General features: G+C 36.0%; 1 protein-coding gene across 3 annotated transcripts in view; it reads left to right on the top strand.

Moving 5' to 3' along the window:
* FAM118B (family with sequence similarity 118 member B) overlaps positions 1-25,388 on the top strand; it is a 74,378-nt gene that overhangs the window by 12,421 nt on the left and 36,569 nt on the right. For 2 of the 3 annotated variants that reach the window (XM_044668346.1, XM_044668348.1), the window contains exons 2-3: positions 2,940-2,991; positions 25,242-25,334. In XM_044668346.1, the coding sequence (XP_044524281.1) occupies positions 25,249-25,334 (86 nt within the window). In that variant the 5' untranslated portion in view covers positions 2,940-2,991; positions 25,242-25,248. Of the gene's footprint in view, positions 1-2,939; positions 2,992-25,194; positions 25,335-25,388 lie in introns of those variants that run through there. The other variant, XM_044668347.1, reaches the window with a different exon arrangement.

Here is a 25,388-nt window from a genome sequence, read left to right as displayed (position 1 = left end):
TCTTAATTCTTCAGTTTACTGCTTCTCTGTCAGGAGGTGGATAGCATGCTTCATCAAAGGTCTATTGAAATTGTGTTTGATCATTGCATGGATAAATGTTCTTAAGTGTTTCAAAGTTGTTATTGTGTGCATTGTGCTAACTGACTTTCTACCCCTCCAGCCAGAACTTTTGTAGTACTCTATCTCTTACACAGTTTTCATATTTCACTTTGTATCATTTATTTGTATGTCTTATCTCTGCCTCATTTCCAACTAGGCTATCAACTCTGAAGATGGAAAAATCAGATCATATTCATCCTTGTAATCCTCTCAGTACCATGACATTGGCTTTGCCAATTCTAGGAACTTATTAAGTGTTTGAAGAATTGTTCTTAGCCTTTAAATCTATTGTGAGAGAAACTTCAGCAATATTATCTTGAAACCAGAGTTTAGTAGTTCCTGAATGAGGCAAACTGAAGAGTAATATCAGGGTACAATATACAATGACCACAAGATAATCTTTGTTTTTATTAGGGCATTTGGAAATTTCTTTGTGTATTTGTATCATTTGTGAAAGTAGTCTAATTCAGGTCATAGAAGACCTTGGAGTGGGAAAAGGTGAAAACTATTATTATAATAATAATTCTGTTGAAAGAAGTTTTGTTCCTAGAATATTTGTCATCAGAGTTGACCTGGATAATGATTCCAAGGAACTGAGGAAAATTCTCATCTCTACTGCTGAACTGATGGCTGAAGTAGTGATATTATCTTAGGTCAGGCCTTTTGAGGGCAAACCAGGGTCCAAGCGTAGCTAAGAACAGAAGCACACTTTAAACATACATCTTAATCAGCCTGGCCCCATAAAAGTTGGGATATAGAAGTCCATGTGTGAAGTTCACATCACCTAGCAAAGGGTTGTATTAAGAATAATTCTTCTAACCTGTACCTTCCTTAGAGATGTGAGGGAATCTTACCATCTGGAATATAACCCTATGTCTTTTTTTTATTTCTAACTCTAGAAATGACTTTGCTGACTAGGAAGTGTTTTTCAAATGCATCCTATTTGATAATACTAGTGTATTTTATTTGATTACTAAAAGTCAAGGCTTGTAAATTGCTTTCTTTTTTTCTGCAAGGGAATTCCTCCTACATAGCAGTAATACAATGCTTTAGGATGTGAATTTTCTAATATAAATTGATGCAAAATTTTATGAACTAGATTGAATCTAGGATATCCTTTTTAAACTTTTTTCAATAAAAAAACTTATTTTTCTTTACCTCCCACTTCTTCATCAAAAAGGTGAAAAAACAACCCTCCCTAACAAATATTTATGGCTAAGCAAAACACATTCCTGCATTAGTCATATCCAAACTATTGTCTCAGTCTGCACTGAGTCCATCACTTCTCTGACAGAAATAGGGTAACGTATTTGATCATGGACTTCTGGGAATTGTGGTTGGTCACTGCAATTAATCAGAATTTTTAAGTTCTTCAAAGTTGTTTGTCTTTATAATATTGTTGGAGAATATCCCTTAACAATTTGCTTACCAGCTTTTCCCCTCTAGCTTATCAAAAGTAGAATTATTCTTTCTAGAAAGAGATGGTCCTTAGTATTACTTTTTTTTTTAAATAAAGAAGGGAAATAATTAACATAGGAAAAATTAAGGAACAATTGTAAAACCCTAAAAAACCAAAATCAGTTTACCAAAGTTCTAAATTTAGCTTTTTCTGTTAACCTAGTATCACTGTGAGGACAGGCTGAGATGTAAAACCTGTTTGCGGTAAGAGGCAACTTCTAGCTTTACTTTAATGCATCAGACTTTAAAATCTTAAAGTTAGGAGGAACCTGAGATAATTTAATTCCAGCATCTCATTTTATTTTGTTTTTTATTTAAAAACCCTTACCTTCCATCTTGGAGTCAATACTGTGTATTGGCTCCAAGGCAGAAGAGTGGTAAGGGTAGGCAATGGGGGGTAAGTGACTTGCCCAGGGTCACACAGCTAGGAAGTGTCTGAGTTCAGATTTGAACCTAGGACCTCCTGTCTCTAGGCCTGGTTCTCAATCTACTGAGCCACCCAGCTGCCCCCCATTATCTCATTTTATAAGTGAGAAAAACTAAAGCCTTCAGACATAAAGCAACCTGCTAAAATTAAGTTAGTAGTAGAGGTAGAACTAGAATCCATTTATTATATTAAGTGCCTATTGTATATAAAGTATGATTCCTGGTCTTATGTTTATGTTTCTATTACCTTTTTTTTACCCTGTACTTCAATGAGAGTTGCTTTCCATGATGTCTCTTTAAAGGTCAGGAATGTAAAAGAACACCTTTTTAAGCAAGCATTCCTAAGATCCAGGAATACAGCTTGGAGGTTTGGAAAGAAGATGAACCTTAGGTGTGAAATTAAATGATGAGGTACACCACAGGATTTGTGTTTTTGGAAGGGCTAATGAAAAGAAACATCTCATGATAGAGTAATATATTTTCTTAGTAAAATATTTCTAGCCCCTGTATATTCTAGGAGTATCTTAATTGATCATTTCTGGCTTGGGATCATAGAAACATTGGTCAAAACCTGAAAAGAGACCTCAGAGGCAATCTACTTCAACTTCCTCCTTTTACAGATGAGGAAACTAAAGCCCAGAACATTAAGTGGCATGCCTGAGGATATATAGGTTCAAAGTGTCAGAGTTAGGATTTGAACTCAAAATCACTGGATCTTGCATATAGGTTAGCTGGGCAAACTAACAATGGGTACAGTAGCTAGTGTTTAGAAAGGAACTTGAAGGAATGCTTAGTATTCCCTCCTTAGTGTCAATGCTTATTACCTCCAACTATGTAGACATTTGTTAGAAAATATCACTTCAAGGGTAGGTACTTGTTCTGTTGCTTATTATTAATCTTAGAAAGAAGGCTTAAAAATAGGTGCTTGTACTAATTGTTTGTTTGTTTTACTCTAGTTGAGAAGGAGAAAACCTAAGAGAACAAAGAAAGACACCTCTTCAAGAAAAGGTAAGAAAATTAGTTATTTGGGACAATTTAAATCCAATTTAAATAAAGAAATATGTGTGTAAACACTAGGATCCTTTTTATATGAACTTGGAGAGAAACAACTACCACGTGATTTATAAATTTTCTCTTACCTACTATGTGAAAGTCAGTTAAAGGTTGAGAAATCCTTGGGCATATGCCCTTCAGATAGTTTAGAATAATTGTATAAGAACTTTTTACCATATTCTAAAACTGAAAAATACTTTGAAAAATTGTATTCTGTCTCCTTGGGTTTCAGTATATATATACAACAGGAGGAGGGACTGGACTTGTGAAAAACTCCCTTTACTAATGTGAGGTTTGGGGGCACCTTCTTTACAAGTTATAGTTGTATTGCGTTCTCTGCAGCACTAAGGATTGAAGCAACTTGCCTAGGGTTACACAGGTAACGTGTGGTGGGGGTGGGGTGGGGACCATAAAACCAGGTCGTCCTGATTCCAAAGCCAAAGCTTTACACTCTATTGTCCTATTTCCAGTGTATATAAATATGTTTGATTATGTCTTTCTCTAGTTCTCATTCTGTTCCTCAGTCTTCTGGAATTTATTTTTTTAAAAAGCAGATGAAAATGAAACTGACTTTGTAGTCCTAAAGATTGACATTCCTTGTTTTGATATACAGATTTCCTCTACTTATTTGATTCCCTGACAGTTTATCTATTGACTTTTTCCTATCTTACATCCATTATGAAAATGATATCTCTTGGAAATTCAGTGGAATATATTATATAGTATGTTAATGTTTATATTTTAAAGCTTAAAAAGTTGAGAAAAATGGAAGTGTTTTGCCTGTGTTGTATTGATATTAAGGATAGACCAGAATTCACGACTATAATTTTAAAGACTTTCTTTTGCCTATTTTCTTTTTGCCTGTTGTTTTAAAGCCCTGCCTTTGCCTATTTTCTTGTCTACAATGCATTCTTTTCTGTCCTCTAGTGCATCTGGTTGGTTTCTCTCAAAACATGACTTACCTGAGGTTTATTATTGGATTTTGTGAGCATCAGGGAGTTTTCCCATTTATTTAGCTCAAGATAAAATATTAACTAATTTAATGTGCTATATTTGTAGTAGTAATGGAATGTTCCTCTACATGTCATTAGGGAAATAATTTTTTAATGGAAGTGATGTTTTAGCTACAGAAACCACTTTTCTTTGATTCTTAAAATAATGAACATCTTTCATTTGATCACTACCACTTCTTTAGTTTTCTATGAGCCGGTTTCTTAGGAGATTTATGTATTACAGATCATTCATTTGTTGGTGATATTGAGTACTGATTCTACTGTCTTGCCTTTTATTACATGGTAACTCTAGGACAAAACATTAAGGTTTATTTCTCATAAATTTGAGAACTGAATTGTTCATAAGGGAACAAAAAATGTTTCTCCATATCCAGTTTTGTTCACAAACACTGATTTGATAAAGATTTTTATTTTATTTTATTTTAAACCCTTACCTTCCACCTTAGAATCAATATTATGTATTAGTTCCAATGCAGAAGAGTGGTAAGGGCTAGGCCATGAGGGTAAAGTGACTTGCCCAGGGTCAGACAGCTAAGAAGTATCTGAGGCCACCTAGGACCTCCCATCTCTAGACCTGGTTCTCAATCTACTGAGCTACCCAGCTGCCCCTGATAAATATTTTTAGCAATCACAAAAGTAATCATATAATCTTTGAAGTCTTAATGAATTCAGTACAATCCAGTAAGCATTTATTAGGTGTCTTACTATATGCTTTGGACACAAAGACAAAATGAAGCTTCATCCCTGCCCTCCTACTGGTGGGACATGTGTAAACAGATAAATCTGTGCCTAATAATTTGAAGATAGAAAGAACATGAACGTCTCTGGGGATAAATGAGTCTCACCTTTGGAGATGGCACATGACCTGAGCCTTAAAGGAAGCAGATGAGGTGCTTTATTCCATAGATAGGGAGAAGCACTGCAAAGACCCACAAGCAGCAGATGAACTACTTAGTTTGGGAAGTGTCGAGTAGGCAATTTTAGCAGAAACATGGTACACAGAGTAGAATATTTAATAAACTGACATATAGGTTGACAGTGGATTACACAAAGGCTATAAAATGCCAAAGGAGGGACTTGTCTTAACAAACACAGTAAAAAGCCTCTGGAAGTTCTTGTAGGGAGAGGAATTAGTTATATAGTCAAACTTGAGATTTTGGAAGATATGGAGAGATGCTGGAAATTAGGAGTATATTAAATAGGTTTGAACCAGGATGGTGGTCATATGACTTGACAGAAAGTGGAATGGATGCTAGAGTTATTACAAGAGTAGAATCAGCAAAATTTAGTAGCTGATTAGATATGGGATGTAAAGGAGAAGGAGGAATCCAGTATAAAATTTGAAATAGTCAATTTTAGCAACTAAAACCAAGGTAATGCCCTCAACAGAAATAAGGAAATTTAGAAACATGGCAAGTATAGGGAAGAATATAATAACTTATATTTTAGATGTGTTGAGTTTGATGTGCCTATGGGAAATGGGGGTATGGGGTGTGGAAGGGGAAGATGTTTCCTTTTATATTTATTATCTGTATACTTATTGCATCCCACATTATCCTAAAGCTTCTTGAGACCAAGGATTGTTTTTTTTTTTTTTAACCCTTATCTTTCATCTTAGAATCAATATTGTGTATTGATTTCAAGGCAGAAGAGTGGTACGAGCTAGATAATGGGAGTGAAGTGATTTGCCCAGGGTCACACAACTAAGAAGTGTCTGACAGCAGATTTGAATCCAGGTCCTGATTCCAGACATGACTCTCTATCTACTGGACCACCTAGCTACCCCGTCTACTATTTAATTATATTTGAGTGTAGTGCTTTTATTGTTGCTTGGCACATAGTAAGAGTTATATAAATGTTAGCTACTATAGTAACAGAGAAGATCAAGTTTCAAGTTTAGAAGACAGTAAAATTTAAAAACCTTCTAAAACTTCAAAGAAGGAATTAGCAAAGGAAAAAATCTTGGTCCTATTGAATCACCTGAAAATTCTAACAACTTTTAAAGAACAATTATTACTCTTGCTACACAAATTATTCTCAGAAATTATGAAAACACTTTGCCAAACACCTTTTTTGAGAAAAATAATAATCATAATACCTAAACCAGAAAGGATAACTATATTTTTTTATTGATTAAGAAAATGTTTCCATGGTTACATGATTCCTGTTCTTTCCCTTCCCTTCTCCCACCTTCCTCCCATAGCAAACGTGAAATTCCACTGGGTTTTACATGTGTCATTGATCAAGACATAAGTATCAGAGAAGCAGACACGGTTCAATATTAGGAACACAATCATAATTAATCACGTTAAATACAGAAATATCCAAAACCACATGATTATCTCAGTTGATCCAGAAGAAAAAACTTTTAACAAAGTACAATACTCATTTAGGATTGGAACCCTACAAAATTGAAGCATTTAAAAAATGTAGTAAAAAGTATCTAAAATCAAAAGCAAGAATTATATGTGCTTTGGGGATATACTAGAAGTTTTCCCAGTTTACTACAGGAGTAAAATAAGGAAGTCTACTTTCCTCATTATTGTTTGATATAGTTCTGGAAATGCTAATAATAGAAGCAATATAAGAGAAAGAAATTAATTAAAAATTAAAGATAGACAAAGAGGAGATAAAACTTTCTGTATTTGCTGCTATTATGGTTTATTTAGAAAATACTAGGGAATTAGCAAAAATTCTAATTGAGACAATTTCATCAAAATTGCCAACTATAAAATAAACCCCCAATAGTAACAAATCCCACTAGCTTTTCTATATAATGGAAGAAGGGATGGGAATAAACATTTATTTGGCATCACAATAATTGTTATAATGATTAAGATCTTGGCAACTGGTCTCATCACTACCTAGCAAATAGAGGGAGAAAAATTAAAAGTCAGATTTCATATTCTGGGATTCAAAGATCAATGCAGATAGAGACTTGTAGCCATGAAATTTAAAAATAGTTGCACCCTGGGGGGAAATCTATGGCAAATCTGGACAGCATACTAAAAAACAGAGATATCACCTTGCTGATAAAATCAGGTCCATATTTTCAAAGCTATGGCTTTTCTAGTAGTGGTGTATTGCTATTGTTTTGTTGTTGTTGTTGTTGTTTTGCTGGGTTTATGCCCTAAAGAGATCATAGGGGAAAAGACATGTACAAAAATATTTATAGCCACACTCTTTGTAGTGGCAAAAAACTGGAAAATGAGGGTATGTCCTTCAATTGAGGAATAACTGAACAAATTATGGTATCTGCTGGCGATGGAATACTATTGTGTTCAAAGAAATAATGAACTGGTGGGAATCCATGTGAACTGGAATGACCTCCAGGAATGGATGCAGAGTGAAAAAAGCAGAAACAGGAGAATATTATACAGAGACTGATACACTGTGGTAAAATCAAATATAATGGACTTCTGTGCTAGCAGCAATGCAATGATCCTGGACAATTCTGAACAACTTATGAGAAAGAACGCTATCCATATATTCAGAGGAAAAACTACGGGAGTAGAAACACAGAAGAAAAACAACTGCTTGAACATATGGGTTGATGGGGATATGATTTGGGATATAGACTCTAAAGGACCACCCCAATGCAACTATCAATAAAATGGAAATAGGTCTTGATCAGTGACACATGTAAAACCCAGTGGAAATGCAGATCAGCTACGGTGGGAAGGGGGGAGGGGGAGGGAGGAGGGAGAGAAAGAACATGAATCATGGAACCATGGGGAAACTTTCTAAAAAAAATTTTTTTTTAATTTAAAACAAACAAAAAGAACTGTTGTTTTTGAATTGTGGTATTGAAGAAGTTTTTTGAGAGTCCCTTAGCAAGGAAATTAAATTAGTCAATACTTAAAAGAAATTAATTTAGATTATTTACTGGAAGGACAAATACTAAAGTTGAAACTTAAATATTTTGGCCACATAATGAGAAGATAGGACTTACTGGGAAAGATTAAAGGCAAAAGGAAAAGGGGATGGTAAAGAATGAGATGGATAGATCATCTCTTGGAAGCAATGAGCATGAGGTTGGACAGACATTGGGAGATAGTGGAGGCTAGAAGGGTGTGCTGTGACCCATAGGGTCATGAAGAGAGTCAGACATACTGAACAACAACAACAAAGTATGTGCTAGACATTTTGCTAAGCAATTTATAGATTGTATTTCATTTTATCTTCACCATTACCCTGCAAAGTAGATGCTATTTTTTTTTCATTTTACTGTTGAGGATACTGAGTCAAAATGAGCTTATGTGACTTGTCTAGGGTTGCACAGCTAGTAAGCATCTGAGGCTGGATTTGAACTTAGGTCTTCTTGACTCTAGGCCTAGCTATCTCTAATGACATATACAATATGTTATAATAAAATATTACATATAATAATAACAAAATCCAAAAGGCAATAACAGAAAGGGAAATCTCATTCTATACAACTACAGAATGCCTAAAGTATCTGGAGAACAATCTTCCAAAACACAGAAAATACTCATATGGATTCAATTACAATATATTCCTTAATGAAATAAAGAATAACTAAAGTAGCTCTAGGAATACTCAATGCTCATGACTGGGTTGGGTCAATATAATTAAAAAATACTACCAAAGTTAATTTACACTTTTCATGCTATGCCAATAATATTATCAGGGGGTACTGTATAGAACTCAATGAAATAATATCAGAATTCATTAAAAAAAAATAAAACATCAAGCAAAGGAGCACAAGCAGTTTTAGACTTCAAACTGTATTACTGGTCAGCAGTCATCAAAGCCAACTAATATTTGTTTTAAAATAGATAAATTAGTGGAACAGATTGGACATTAGAGAATCAGGAAGAATGAAATCCAATATCCTAATGTTCAGTAAGCCAAAGAAAATAATTACTTAGGGAAAACTCTCTATTCAGCAAAAATTGCTAGGAAAACTGGAAAACAGTTTGGCAGAAATTAGACTTAGATAAACATCTTATGCCATATTTTATAATACATTCTATGTCAATATGGAGATATCAGTATTAAAGTTCATACCACAGAAAAATTAGAAGAGAAACAAATCATCTACCTTTCAGTCATTAATAAGAGATCAGTTCTGAAACCAAACAAGAGTCAGTTTTCAAAAATAAATATATGACTGATTACATGAAATTGAAAAGCCCTTGTAAAACAAAATTAGGAGGGTAAGAAGGAAATCAAATGGGAAAGAATCTTTTTATCAGATTTCTATAATAAGGTTTTAGAATCCAGGATATATAAGCAATTAACAGACATGTATAAGATCAAAAGTCATTCCCCAGGAAATACATGATCACAATATGAACACATAGTTCTCCAAAGAACTGCAGACTGTTAACAGCCATAAGAAAGAATGCTCCACATCACAGGTATCAAGAAAAATGCAACTCAGAGTAACCCCAAGATTTCACTTTACACTCTGCAAATTGGCAAAGATGATGAAAGATGGAAATATTTAATGTTGAAGTGGATGATGATGATGATGACGACAACAACTACAATAATTAGTACTTATATCTTGCCTAGTATGTGACAGAAACTGTTCTAAGCATCTTACAAATATCGCATTTGATCCTTACAACCCTGAGACATAGACGCTCTTGTTATCCCAATTTTTTAATTGAAGAAACTGAGGCAAACAGGTTAAGTGACTTGCCCGGGGTCACACAGGTAGGAAGTGTCTGAGGCTAGATTTGATTCTATGCCTAGTGTTCTATTCTCTGTGCTTCTTAGCTGATCCACAAATCCCTCTTGATTAGAGAAATACAAATTAAAATATCTCCAGTGTACCACCTCACACCAATCAGATTGGCTAGTATGACAGAAAAGAAAAATGATAATTGTGAGGAAAAAAGGGACATTATTGCACTGTTGGTAGAGTTGTAAATCTAACCATTCCAGAAAACAATTTGGAACTATGCCCAAAAGGCTATAAAACTGTACCCTTTTCCTCAGCAATACCAGTACTAGGTCTCTATCCCAAAGAGTTGTTTTTTGTTTTTTTTTTAAATAAAAGAGGAAAAGGACCTATATGTACAAAAATATTTTTAGCAGCTCTCTTTGTGGTGACAAAGAATTGGAAACAGAGGCAATGTCCATTAATTGGGGAATGGCTAATAAGTTGTGTTATATGATTTGTGATGGAATACTAGGAATACTATTGTCCTATTAGAAATGACATGCCGGATGCTTTCAGGAGAAACTTGGAAAGACTTGTATGAATTGTGGAGATTAAAATTAATATTCAATAACTGTTATATTTAATAAAGCTTATAAACTAACATAAAAACTAGAGTGGAAAGGTGCTAAACTAACTTCAGTCATGCTTGTGAAGAAGAGTGAAAGAGGGAGGAGCTACAGAACTTATAAAACAATAACATGACCATGCAAACCTGGAGGTGCAGGAGAGATTAAAGGGAATTTTGGGAAATACTAAGGGATTTCTGGGGGATGAAGTCCAAGGTTCAAAATTTCCATTTATACATACCCCCCTGTGATTCTATTGGGAGGCCAGTCTCCCCAAAAGGATCATGAAAACATAATAAACTTAAAAATTGCAATAATTTATGAATAAAAGGAAAAGAGAACAAAATCAATGATTGCTAGATTGAAAAAAAAGCCAATTTGGGGGCAGTGTCCTTCGGCATAAAAGTATACATTCAAAACAAAAGCATTTCAACTCCCCAATGGTTCAATTCACATCCCAAAGTTCACTCTGGATCTTCTGGTACAGCATGTGGTCTCTGCAGGCTTCTTCATGGCACCTTCTGGATTCTGGGAGGTAGCAAGTTTGTTATCCTAAAATTGCTCAAAATCAAATCAAAGTTCACGACAATAACATTTGTTAATATTATTATCCTGAGGTGGATAATAACACAGGGATCACTCAAGGATGCATGGTTCAGTTATGAGGTATATGAATCAGTTTGCAAAAGAAATTAAAAATATCAAAAAATCCAAGCAAAAGAGAAAAGTAACTTGTGGATGAAATATAAAATATCGAAGTCTTATGTCTAAAAAATCTAAGTAAAGAAAAAAAATAAACCTATAACAGGTCCTTGAATCAGAACCTAATTAAAGTGATTTAAGCAATTGTGCACTTACTCAATCAGTAGCCAGGACTACAGTAAGTTTGCCACACTATGAAAGGCAGAAAAGGGACTAGATTATAGGAGTAAATGAGAGCCAGGATGGCAGCTAAAGAGGTGCTTTTTAGAATGTGGTTCAGAGGTACGTGGGTTGAGGGGAAGGAATTGGAGTTCTCACCTATCCATTGGAAAAAAGTGGCTAGTGCTCTTTGTGGTGGCAAAAAATTGGAAAATAAGGGAATGTCCTTCAATTGGGGAATGGCTGAACAAATTGTGGTATCTGTTGGTGATGGAATACTATTGTGCTCAAAGGAATAATGAACTGGAGGAATTCCGTGTGAACTGGAATGAGCTCCAGGAATTGATGCAGAGCGAAAGGAGCAGAACCAGGAGAACATTGTACACAGTGACTGATACACTGTGGTACAATCGAACATAGCGTACTTCACTACTACAGCAATACAAGGATATAGAGCAGTGGTTCCAAAACTTTTTTGGCCTACTGCCCCCTTTCCAGAAAAAATATTACTTAGCCCCCTGGAAATTAATTTTTTTTTAAATTTTAATAGCAATTAATAGGAAAGATAAATGCACCTGTGGCCATCACCGCTTCCCTGGATCCCTGCAGTGCCCACCAGGGGGTGGTAGCGCCCACTTTGGTAATCACTGATATAGAGCAAGGCTGAGGGACTTATGAGAAAGAAAATTAGCCACATTCAGAGGAAGAAATGTGGGAGTAGAAACACAGAAGAAAAACAACTGCTTGAACACATGGGCTGATGGGGATATTATTGGGGAAGCAGACACTAAACGATAACTCTAGTCCAACTATCAATAATATGGAATTAGGTCTTAATGACACATGTAAAACCCAGTGGAATTGTGTGTCAACTACTGGGGTGGGGGGGAGGTTTGGAGGAGAGGGAAAGAACATGAAACATGTAACTATGGGAAAATATTCAAAATTAAAATTAAAAAAAGAAAAAAATCGGCTAGGATTAGCAGGTTGCAGGCTAGGCAGGGAACGGTGAGGAACACTGGCTCAAACAGATGGACACAAGAAGTGACAGTGGCAGCAGGAGACAGGCCGATGTGGCTGGCAAAAAAAAACAGGAGGGTAGGGCGCAAGGAGAGAAAAGGTAACCCCAGCTCTTGGCTCTTGTGCTGGGTGGGCAGAGTCTGTACAAACTTACTAACTTAAAAACTGAGTACAGCAATGCAATGACCCAGGACAATTCTGAGGGATTTATGGAAAGGAACACTATCCACATTCAGAGGAAGAACTGCAGGAGTGGAAACACAGAAGAAAAACAACTGCGTAGACACTTGGGTTGATGAGAACATGATTGGGGATGTAGACCTGAAAAGACTACACCCATGTAACTATCAATAATGTGTAAATAAGTCTTGACTGACCACACCAGTGGAAATGCGAATTAGCTATGGTGGAAGAGGGGGTGAGTCGGGGGATGGGGGGGTGAAGGGGGTGAAGAGTAAAGTAAAAGCATGACTTATGTAACCAGGGAAATTTTTTCTAAAAATAAAAAATTATTAAAAAAAAAAACAACTATCTGAGTAAAAAGAATTTTTGAGAATTCGTGTTCCAAAGTGGTCATCAAAAATGTGGAGATTAAAATTAATGTTCAGTAACTAAATATTATATTTTATAAAGTTTTTATTAATAATAAACTAACATAAAAAAACTCGAATGGAAAGGTGCTAAACTAACTTCAACTGGGCTCGTGAAGAAGAGAGAAAGAGGGAGGAGCTACAGAACTTATGGAACTATAACGTGACCATGCAAACGTGGAGGCACAGGAGATATTAAAGGGGATTTCTGGGGGATGAAGTCCAAGGTTCAAAATCTCCATTTATACAGAATTGATGCAAAGTGAGGTGAGCAGAACCAGGATAATGTTGAACACTATAACAGCAGTATTGTAAGATTGATCGATTGTGAGTGACCTGGGTATTCTCAGTAATGTATTGTTCCAAGAGAGTTCCAAAAGACTCATGATAAAAAATGCTATCCACCTCCAGAGAAAACTGATGAAATCTTAATACAATTTGCAGCATACTTTTTTTAAACTTTATTTTTCTTTGTTTTTGTTCTATTTTCTTTTACAACATGACTGCTCTAGAAATATGTTTTTCATGACCACACATAAAATGTTATTGCTTGCCTCTTCAGTGGGGTGGGGGGAGGGAAAAAAGAATTTGGAAGTCAAAATTTTAAAAAACAAATGTTAAAAATTTTTACATATAATTGGAAACAGATTTTGAAAAAAAATAGGATAAGCAAGTGAAAAGAAATGTAGTTGAAGATAAGGAAAGTGGGCTAGTGGAATAGAAATAGAAGCTCAATTGAACCTATTGTTAAAGTCATTTCAGATGCTATCTACATCAATAGTGTCAAACTAAAATAGAAATGTATTTTTGCATACTTGCATATTGACTTAGAAAACCACAAATTAACCTTGTCTTTGTTGACCTATATTTTAATTTATTTTGTTAAAATTTTCCAATTCCATTTCTTTTTAAACCCTTACATTCAATCTTAAAATCAATGCTAAATCCAAGGCAGAGGAGCAGTAAAGGCTAGGCAATGGGGATTAAGTGACTTACCCAGGATCACACAGCTGGGAAGTATCTGAAGTCATATTTGAACCCAGGACTTCCTATCTCTAGGCCTGGCTTTCTATTCACTGAGCCATCTAGCTGCCCCCACGCCCTTTCATTTTAATCTGTTTTAGGTTATGCCAAGAGTGTGACCTGTGATCTACATATATGTACAAATCACTATTTAGATAAGCTGCTATCAAAGCAGGACTTGGAGTTGTAAAACTAGGATCTGCCATGGAACCACATGTTTTTAAATCCACATTATCCCCAGGTTTCAGGTGAAATATAATTTCATCTTCTCACATAACTAGCCTTTCTTCTCCTATCTCATTCCTGAACTTATTAATATGTTTTTCCTGAAAGACTCCTTCATTTCTTCCTTTTTCCCCATCAACCAGATATCTGAGTTTCATTTCCTACTAAGTAGATGATTTTCAAAGTACAGAAACACTACCTTGTATAAAATCTGAGACCTTTAAAAAGAAGTAAAATGGAAATATGTAAAGGTTCCTGGTTTTATCTTTAGGATTTGCCAAGTATTTGAAGTATTTACAATCCTGTACTATGCTTTGAAGGACATCTCAGTGTCTTAGCAGTAAATGGAAATACAGCCATAAATAATTGTTTTATCTTACTTTTTTATTGATATTTTCTATTTCTTATATCCCCATTGTGTCTCACATGTCCTTCCCTCCCCTCCAACCCCAAGGAGCCATCCTGTATGACAAATGGTATTTTTTAGAAGTTGGGAAAAAAAGTCAGCACAGCTGATCAATATATTGAAAAAATCTAAAAATGTGTACTACATAACTCCTCTGGACCTCCCACCTCCTGAAAGGGTTGGGTATATCTTCTCATATCTCTTCATTTGAATTCCATTTGAGTTTTATAACTTTTTTTACATTTACTTCTTTTTATTTATTTGTTTGTTTATTTATTTATTTATTCATTTATTTGTTTGTTTGTTTATTGACCCCTTACCTTCCCCCTTGGAGTCAATACTGTGTATTGGCTCCAAGGCAGAAGAGTGGTAAGGGTAGGCAATGGGAGTCAAGTGACTTGCCCAGGGTCACACAGCTGGGAAGTGTCTGAGGCCGGATTTGAACCTAAGACCTCCCATCTCTAGACCTGGTTCTCCATCACCTGAGCTACCCAGCTGCTCCCTGACATTTACTTCTGATTTTTTGGTGTGTTGTTCTTTACATTTGCGTCATTATAATTATTGTATATATTTTGGGGGGACTCTATTTACTTAATTCTGCATTATTCATATTCAGTTCATATTGATCTTTACAGGCTTTTTTGTATTCATTTCTTACAGCACAGTAGTATTCCATTATATTTATATATCATAAGTTGTTTTGTCATTCTCCAAGCAATAGGCAGATATTTTGTTTCAAATTCTTAGCTATAACAAAAAAAGTGATACTACAAATATTTTTAAATATATGGGGACTTTTTTTCTTATCAAAGGCTTCTTTAGCATATAAGCCCAATAATGGAGTCTCTGGTTCAGTGAGTTTAGACATTTTAGTCACTCTATTTGTGTAATTCCAAATTGCTTTCCAAAATGATGGTACCATGTCACAGCTCCACCAACAATATATTAATGTCCCTATCTTCTCACATCTCCTCCAACAATCACTTGCTATTTTTTGTCATTTTTGCCAATTTACTATGAAATGAAACTCAAGTTGTCTTGATTTGTATTTCTTTTTAGTAGTGATTTAGATTATTTTTTCACATGGTTGTGAACACGTTAGTTCATCTTTTGAGAATTATTTGTTCATATTCTTTGACTGTTTGTTGGAAATGACTATTAATATTATCTCTATTATTTATATATCTTGGATACCAACTGTTATCAGAGAAATTTGATACAAAGGTTTTTCCCCCTTTCTTCCTAGCTGCATTAATGTTGTTTTGTACAGAAGCTTTTCAATTTCAAGTAATCATAGTTATTTGTAATGCCTCTATCTTGTTAGGGAAAAGTTAGATGGCTTGGTAGATTGAGAGCCAGGCCTAGACACTGGAGCTCCTAGGTTCAAATGTGGCCTCAAACACTTCCTCGATTTGTGACCCTAGGCAAGTCCCTTAACCCCCATCGCTTAGTCCTTACCACTCTTCTGCCTTGGAACCAATACTATAAGACAGAAGGTAAGAGTTTTTTTGGTTTTGTTTTTAAAAACACATTTCTTACCAAAAACTGTTGGAGGTATAGATCTGTTTTTCTTCTACTTTTTTAATAGTATGATCTTTTATATTAAGGTAAAATATCCATTTAGAATGTATTGTCGAGAGTGGTATGAAATGTTAGTCTAAGCTTAATTTCTTCCAGCCTGCTATCCAGTTCCCAGCAGCTTCTGTCCAATAGGGAGTTTTTCTTCTTTCCACTTTATGAAACAATAGGTTGTTGAGTTCGATTGTTTCTGAATCTCCCTTATCTAGTCTACTCTCATCAATTTATTCTTTAACCAATTATCAGATGGTTTTAATGACTGCTTCTTTATAATATACTTCAAAATATGGTAGTGACCATTTCCCATGATATTCTAGGTATTTTATTTTTCCAAATTAATTTTATTCTTATAAAACTCTGTATAGTATCCTCTTGATAATGTTATTAATATAATATTAAGATGTAGGTTAATTTTGATAATATTTTCATTATGTTGGCATGGTTTAGCCAGGAACACCAACTATCCCAGATATTAAGGTTATTCTTTAATTCTTTAAGGAGTGCACCTTGTAATTGAATCTATAAGATTTTTTGTGAGCTTTGGGAAGTCAGACCTCAGATAGTTAATGCCTCTTAGAGTTATTTGGAACAGGATTTCCCTTTTTATTATTGTTTTTGGCATTTTGTTTGATATAGAAATGCTGTTGAATTTAGCTTTAGCTGTACAAAAACAAAACTTCTCAAAGACAGAATCAAATATAGCAATAGGACTGCTAATAACTACTGATGAAATGCTATACCCAATTTTCCTGATTATCTTGAGATTCTCCAGGAATAATTGCAATATTGTTTAAAGCTAACTCTTTTAACAGGAAAGAAGGAGAAAAAAGAACATACCTTTATTTCTTTTCTGAATACAAAAAATAAAATGTGATCCAATCTTAGTTTCCACATGAGGTTGTATAAATGTTCTGAAAGTTATTTGGTAAGCTAATGGAAGGATGTGGCCATATTGAAATAGTTCTGATATACAGTATAAATGAAGAGATGTGAAACATATGAAGACTTGTCAGAAAACATAAGTGAAACTTAATTTTCTTAGTCTAAAGCAGCTTATTATTGCTAGTTAGCTGTTCTGACAAATGTTATGATGTTAGCTATTCTGAAAGACAACTTGGAACTATATGCCTAAAGTTTTAAACTTTGCATACCTTTTGACCCATTGATAACACAAGTAAAGTGCTAACCCAAAGAAACTTTAAAGAGGGAAAGGACCCATATGTATGAAAATATTTTGAGCACATCTTCTTTGTGTTGTCAAAGAACTAGAAACTTAGGGAGAGTCTTTCACTTGGAGACAGAAAAAATTATACCATATGTATGCAGTGAACATCTTTTTAAAAACTTGAGATGAAGCATGAGACGCTTTTTTTGAAACTGCAAATGTAGGAATTTGTTTTGTTTATGTAAATTTGTTACCAGGTTTTGTTTTGCTTCTTTCCCCCTTCCCTACTCCATGGATCAGATAGAAAGCCACATGTGCTAACACATTTCCTGTAGTGCCTGCTACTGCGGAGGTTGAGGCTGCTGGTTCACTTGAGTTTGGGGATTCTGCACTGCAGTAGAGTTAAAGTCAATCAGGTGTCCACACTAAGTACAGCACTAATATGGTGAGTCCACCATGTTGCCTAAGGAGAAAGGAACCAGCACATATTGGAAATAAAACACTTCTGTGCTAATCAGCAGTAAGATTGAGCCTGTGAATGGTCACTGCATTTACAGTTTGGGCAAAAGAGACCCAATCTCAAAAAAAAAGTGTTGTTTTTTTAACTCACACACACACACACACACACACACATACACACGCACACACGCAGCAGAAAATAGAGGGAGGAGGAGAAAATAGATACTTCTTCATTGAAAAACAACCTATTGGGTGCAGTGAGGTGGCTCAGTGGATTGAAAGCCAGGCCTACAGGCTAGGATGTCCTGGTTTCAAATTTGACCTCAGACACTTCCTAGCCGTGTAACCTTAGGAAAGTCACTTAACCACCATTGCCTAGCCTTTACCACATATAATCATTATTTATCCTTTTTTTTTTATTCTACAGCGAAATAAGCTCAATGCAAATACCTGAGCCTGAAGAGCCTGGAGACTATGGGATTGTGATTTAATGCCTCTCTGATTCCAGGAGAAGTGCCGAGCCACTTGGTCAGAGACTTGACTAAAAGATATGTATGGATTGCAGAGTTCCATGCCAGTACTATAGGGCTTGGAAATTGGGGTTTGAGTCCTGGAGTCCCAGTCTTTTCTAAAACTTTAGAGGACGTGGGTCCCCTCAACTTAAATTCCTAGTGAAGCACCTAAGATTGGCTATCATTTAATGGCTCATTCCCTGAGAAGGTGCAGGGAAATATCGGATCAAAGAAAGGCATTTCCCTTATTCCTCTATATATATATAGAGTAAATGGCAATTTTTCTGTAGTCCTGGCTTTAAATGGGTAATTGCAAACTGCTTAAATCAATTTAATTAGGCCTTGGTCCAAAGGCCTAAGTTTATTTTCCTTACATTTTTTTTTGTGTGTGCACATTTTACATTTCATTCACAAGTTAATTTTTTCTCCTTTTTTTTGAATTTTATTCTTTTTATTTTTAATTATTTCTTTTGCCAATTGATTTCATGCACCCCCGTGACTCACTCAGCCATGCATCCTTGGCTGACCTTTTCAGGTGAGTTATGTGTCATTTAAAATTTTCCCCGGGGGGGTGTGTGTGTTAAGTTTTTATAATCATAATGTCTGAACTATAATCTATATCGCAAGTCAATTTTTACTCCTTTAGAAGTAAACTCAGGAGGGTATTGTTAATTCTCGGAAGAAAATGTATGTTTTATAATCTATAATGTAAAGTTTAAATTCTTTGAGAGTAATTTCAGGATAAGGATTGTACCATCCCCCCAGAATCCAGACGATGAACCTGTTTGGTGGAGGCACCAAAAGATGCCTGAAGAGCCTTCACTGGATCATGAAGATCCAATTTGAACTTTGGGGCGCAGTTGATCTGAACTATGGGGGTTGAACGAATTGAATGCATTTATTTTGAATGGACACTCTTATGCCAGTGGAGGACTGCCCCAAATTTGGCTTTTTGTCAACGCGGCTAGCTTTTGTCCTCTTTTCTTTTGGTTTAAGATCCACTGAAAAAGACCAGTCTTTTTCAACGGATCTCAGGGGGGTTATGTGTCATTTAAAATCACTTGGGATACTTGGAACTACATTTCCCGTGGTCCAATGGGTTTCCTGTTTTGGATGACGTATTCAAGGTGAGGGACTGTTTGAAATTAGGGGGAAGTGACTTGGAACTTCCGCTTTAGCTACCTGAGCTTGCGGAGAGAGGGGAGGTAAATGGCGGAGCTGAGGTTGGAAGAGGTTTCTTACAGGCGAGTGGTCAGTTTATCTCTATCAGCATGGCTTTTATTAAAATACTATTCTCCCTTTTGATCTCGGCCCTCATCATTTTTAATCGTAACAACACATATGTAGGCATATAAGCTATGGCTTCAATTTAGGTCTAACTTCTATAAAGATAGTTGAGTGATAGTTATAAAAGTTGAGAAGATATTGATATCAGGTAATGTATTCTGAAGAGAAAAACATTCTAAAGTGAATTTTAATGTAATGAATCATATTATTTTTCTGGGCCTCAGTTTATCTCTAAAATGAACAGATTAGACTAGTGATGAGCAAACTTGAAAGAGGGGGCCAAAGGAAAGGAAATGTTCATCTGTCAGTCTGTTTCTAAGGCAACTCTTTTGAAGTTTCATTGTATTGTATCCTATTCATTGTATTCCTCAGATTATCCCTGCTGTGGGATAGAACATTTCAGGAGGCCTCATCTGGCCTACAGGTCATAGTTTGCCCATCATTGGATTAGACTAAATGATCAGTAAGGTTCATCCCAAATCTAAAATTGTCTGATTTCATGTATCTATTTTCCTTTTGACTTTCAGTTTAATAGTAGAAAAATATTCTAATAATTTTTTGATATATACTTGGTACTCAAAACATCTTTGATTTTATTGGTTTGACTATTCTCTCCCCTAATAAAGATTTAAACCCCTTCATCTATTCCATTTAAGACAGCTAGCATATTTCTTGGGTGAAACATCTCTTGGTCATCTTACAGACTATCCCTGATAACATTAATGTGCTTCTACCTCACTTCAGTCTCTTCCAATGCTTAATTTGCTTTGAGTCAGTTTAAGTGGCACCTGCTAGGTGGTGCTAGGGGGAGCTAGGGGGCAGTTTGGTGACTCAGTGAATTGAGAGCCAGGCCTAGAGAAGGGAGGTCCTAGGTTCAAATCTAGCCTCAAGCATTTCCTAGCTGTGTGACCCTGGGCAAGTCATTTAACCCCCACTGCCTAGCCCTTACAGCTCTTCTACCTTAGAACCAATACACAGTATTGATTCTAAAATGGAAGGTAATGGTTTAAAAACAAACAAATAAATAATAGCCTCTATTCTAGTTGTTAGTTTTTTTACCATACTCAAATCATCTTATATTCATCTGTATATATGTTGTATCCTCCAGTAAAATATACATTCTTGAAATCAAGTCAAGTCAACAAGCTTTTACTAAATGCTTAATATGTGCTATGCCCTAAGCTAAGCATTGGGAATATAAAGAAAGATGGAATGGTTGTGGCACTCAGGATTCCAAGGCAGAAGAGAGGTAAGGGCTAGGTAAGAGAAGTTAAGTGACTTGCCCAGAGTCACATAGCTAAGAAGTGTCTGAGGCCAGATTTGAACCTCAGATCTCCTTCTTGACTTCTTTGCTACATTTGACACTATTGACCAACCTCTCATGGATGCTCTCATCTTAGGGTCTTTATGACCCTACTCTCTATTCTGTTTTCCTATCATCTTTTTGCCCAGTCTTCAAAATGACTTATCATCTATCCTGTACCCCTTAACTATAGGAATTCCTCCAAGGTTCCAACCTGTGCCTTCCTCCTTTTGTATTATTTTTGCTGACCTCCTTGCCTCCTATGGGTTTAGCTATCATCTTTATGCAGATGACTCACAGAGAGAGGAGTTTAGGTAGGTATATCCAATATCTGACCTTAGTCCCTCTCCTGAGCTTCAGTCTTCTTTGACCAGTTGCATGTTGGACATTTCGAACTAGATGTGCTAGAGACTCTACCAACCCAACATATCCAAAATGAATTTATCTTTCCCTACAAAAATTCCACTCATCATTCTCAGGGCTTACTTTGTGACTTGTGTCTTTTCACCAATCTTGTTGTTTCTATCCACATCTATCATATCCAATCTCTTCTCTCCACTTTAGCTCAGACCCTTACCACCTCTCACCTAGATTATTGCAGCAGCTGCTTTAATTGCTCTTTTTTCCCTCAGTTCCCTCACCATTCACCACTATATCCTATACACTAAAGCCCATGTAATTTTTGTTAGACCTAGATCTTACTCCTAACCAATCTTTGGGTTTCACTGGCTTTTATTGATAGAAGGATAAAATATGAACTTTTCTTCTTTTTAACTTTTAAAGCCATTTGCAACCTGACCACAACCTCTTTCCAACTTCATTGGACATAATCCCCTTCCTGTATTCAGCAATCCATCCAAACTGACCTTCTCTGTGTTCCTTGCTCATGACACAATATCTACTTGTCACTTTGTCTTTGCACTGACTGTTCCCCATATATGAAATTCATTCCCACCTTTCCTCTACCTTTTAATGTGCAACTGAAGCAGCAGTGGTGACACATGAGAACCTTTTCCACTCAATTTTCCATCTCTCAGCTCTGAGCATTCTCTCTGCCAATCCCACCCCCACCAAAAGCTTTCCCCAACCTCTCTTAATTTTAATACCTTCTCTCAGTTAATTATTTCCTGTTTTTCCTGTATATAGCTTGCTTTGCATATGTTTATTTGCATATTGTCTCCCCTATTAGATTGTAAGTAAGCACCTTGAAATCAAGAACTATCTTTTGTCTCTTTTTGTGTCCCCAGCACTTAGCACAGTGCCTGGCACATAAAATATTTATTGAATTGACCGGATGCTGAGTAAGGTAAATAGAGCCAAGAAAATAATATATACAATAGCTAAAGCTCAAGGAGGACTCAAATGTGGAGATATGAGAAGACATCCCCAACTCACCAATTCAAGGAGATGGGAGAGTCACATTGTTAAACATTGCACATATTTTCCCAGCTTTCTTGATGTATTGATCTGCTGTGCTAAGTTTTTTTTCTCCCCCTTCCCCCTAAAAAGTAATATTTATCATATGGAATGGCTCTCAGAGAGGGGGAGGAAGAGGAATACATGTGATACTAGGTAATGTAAGAAACAGAAAAGTCAGTAAAAAAAAACTTTTCAAGATGCAACTGAAGGAAATTTTTTTCATTAAGCCTTTTCTTATCCCTCCCAATTGCTTGTGAATTACCCATTTCCCACACTACCTTATTCTTAACAGATTTGCTTATGTCTAAGTTCACTTTTTATCAATACTGTTAAACTTGTGAAAAACACAGAACTACTAAATTAATCAGAAAAACCAAATCTTTACTCAGGAAAGAGATTGTCCAATATTGGTCTGCCACAGAGTCAAGCTCTTAAAACCACACAGAGTCAAAGGCTCTGGCACTCTGGCAACAGTATCTGGGAGAGGATCACCATGCTAGATGATCCTCCAAAGAATAGAACTTGGGGAATTTATATGCCTTTAGGGGAACTAAGGACCAGGAAGTACCATGGCTTCAAAGAAATGGGAAGTCCTGATGCTTTACTGTAGATACCAAAGGGGCAGTTGGGTAGCTCAGTGGATTGAGAGCCAGGCCTAGAAACAGGAGGTCCTAGGTTCAAATTTGACCTCAGACACTTCCCAGCTGTGTGACCCTGGGCAAGTAACTTGACCCCCCCCATTGCCTACCCTTTCCACTCTTCTGCCTTGGAGCCAAGATTGGGGTTTAAAAAACAAATAAATAAAACAATAGATACCAAAGGGAAGGGTCCAGCCTAGGGCTATGCCAAGGGGGGGGGGGAAGGACTTGGATACAATGGGAGAAATTACTAGGACAAAAGAGTATTTAACATTTGATTTAGGTCTTCTAGTTCCACCCAACTAAGACCATTAAGTACCTAAAGGTCCATTATTCAATCTGAAATGGCTAAATCTGAAACTGAAATTCACCTGAGTTGAATTCTCTGGGGAACTGGGACAGAATTAGGGTCTTCAGATTTCAAGCTGACAGAACTGTTTATGGGGTTTTTTTGTTTGGTTTTGTTTTCTGTATATGGTTTTTTATATGCATGGTGTCCCTTATTATAATGTAAGCTGCTTGTATATTACATATATTAATGAGTTGTTGTATTCTTTGTACATGTGTTCCCAAGACCTGGCATATAATAGTAGGTGATTAATAAATGTTTGTTGATTGAGTGTTTAATAGGACCTACTAGATTGTACTGCACTGGCCTTGCTTACAAGAACCCAGAAGCATAAAATAATTTGCTATTTAAAAGATTAAATGATAATATGTTCTCAAAAATACTAGAAGGGACAACTGGGCTTAAGATTTAACATCTCTATTTTTGTATGTTTCTACTAAAATATTGTTCCCAATCTGTAGGTATCAATCCCTAACGTTTTAGCAACTTTCCCAAGTTGTTATTGTTGCTTTAACCAACCTTAAACTATCAGTTATATCTAAATTTTGCTTCTTTGGTCATTTTCATACCTGTTTTTCTCACTTAACTCATCATATTAATTACTGGTCTGTTTCTGTGCAATCTATGCTTGATCACATCTGTATAATATACTTCTGAGGAAGCAAAAGCACATGAAACTGACTAAATGTTCAGTCTTTTTGTAAAAAAAGAAAACATCCTAAAGTCTATATAGTCAAGTAATTGCCCAGAAACTGAGTAATGTCTTGTGAGTAATCGATTTGTATATTGTGCCTATGTTGTACATTCTATTCCTGACCTAATGGTTTCTTTACCTGGGGCTTTTAGCATATACAAAAATCTTAAGGTTGGCAAAATGTTGAATGTTTGTGGATCCTAACCAATTTCCAGAATTTAGTTGGGCTCTAAAATAACAAACAAATTAGCATCATGAAACCAAAAATTCTTTGTTTCAAGGAAGTCTGTTCTTTTCAATGAAATGGTAGTATAATTTGTGAGGTTTTTCATTTGAAAATTTCATTTTCATTTTTCTTTTCTCTTGAGGCAATTTTGGTTCAGCAAAAGGTCTGATCTAATAATCTATTCCAGTGGTTCCCAAACTTTTTTGGCCTACTGCTGTAAGAGGGAAAATTTAGGTATTTATAGATATATATTAAAAATATGTGGCTGCCAGGAATCAACAATTTAGGTTGATTCCGTAATCAAATCAGACCCAAGTCAGCATCGGGTTGAAGAGTTTATTTACAATCGGTAGGTAAAAGTAGGAGTAAAGAGAAAAGGAGAGGCTAGTCCAGGCCAAAGGCCTGGACGGAGGGAGAAGGTTAAAAGGCTAAATAAATGAAGCTGTAAGCCACAAGGCCCAACAGCCAGATAGGCAGAGGTTAGAATTGGCCCAGCTAGGCCAAGGAAGTCAGCCTAACTTACCCACGTGACAATATAGAGTGTAAGCGTTCTGTGGTTTCAGGAGATGCTTCTTCTTCCAGTTCGAGACGGCAACTGCCCCCACAGGAAGTTCACTCACTTACTTAAAGAGATCGTGTCTTCATCACTTCCTGTGGTCCACCTCTAATTCAAATGGACAAATGGCAGTTTCTACATTGATTTGGACTGCCCAAAGGGCAGTCCCTTATTCTTGATTTGTTACTTATTGTCATGTGTGGGTAACTAGTCTCCCCTCCCCACTAAGGGAGGTGAGAGAGCGCCTGGGTTGAGTAGATTTTTGACTATTAATGGGATCAAGCTAATTCTATTTACACACTGCCACCTTTCCAGAAAAAAATACTTCTTAGCCCCCTGGAAATTAATTTTTTTTTAAATTTTAATAGCAATTAATAGGAAAGATAAATGCACCTGTGGCCATCACCACCTCCCTGGATCGCTGCAGCATCCACCAGGGGGCGATAGCACCCACTTTGGGAATCACTGCTCTATTCAGAGTTTGTGGGGAGACCCTCTAAAAGCTTTAAAATGTAAAACTTATGAAATCTGTTATATGTTTATCTCTGGATTTCTCAGTGGTATACTTTTGGATTGATCTGAACCATAATATTTTAGTTCCTATGTTTAATCTATTTTAGAAACTGGATGGCTTCTACAGGGAGCCAGCCCTCTGATATAGACGATATTTTTGGATACTTCAGTGATGGAGCACCCCCCACCAAAAAACCCAGGTAAGGAAGAGAATAGAACCTCAGGAACAAAGGTAATGATAGAGGAGTAGTCTA

This window comes from Gracilinanus agilis, chromosome 3 (genome assembly GCF_016433145.1).
Source record: "Gracilinanus agilis isolate LMUSP501 chromosome 3, AgileGrace, whole genome shotgun sequence".
Lineage (NCBI taxonomy): Eukaryota > Metazoa > Chordata > Mammalia > Didelphimorphia > Didelphidae > Gracilinanus > Gracilinanus agilis.
This window is presented reverse-complemented; position numbering and strand designations above follow the sequence as displayed.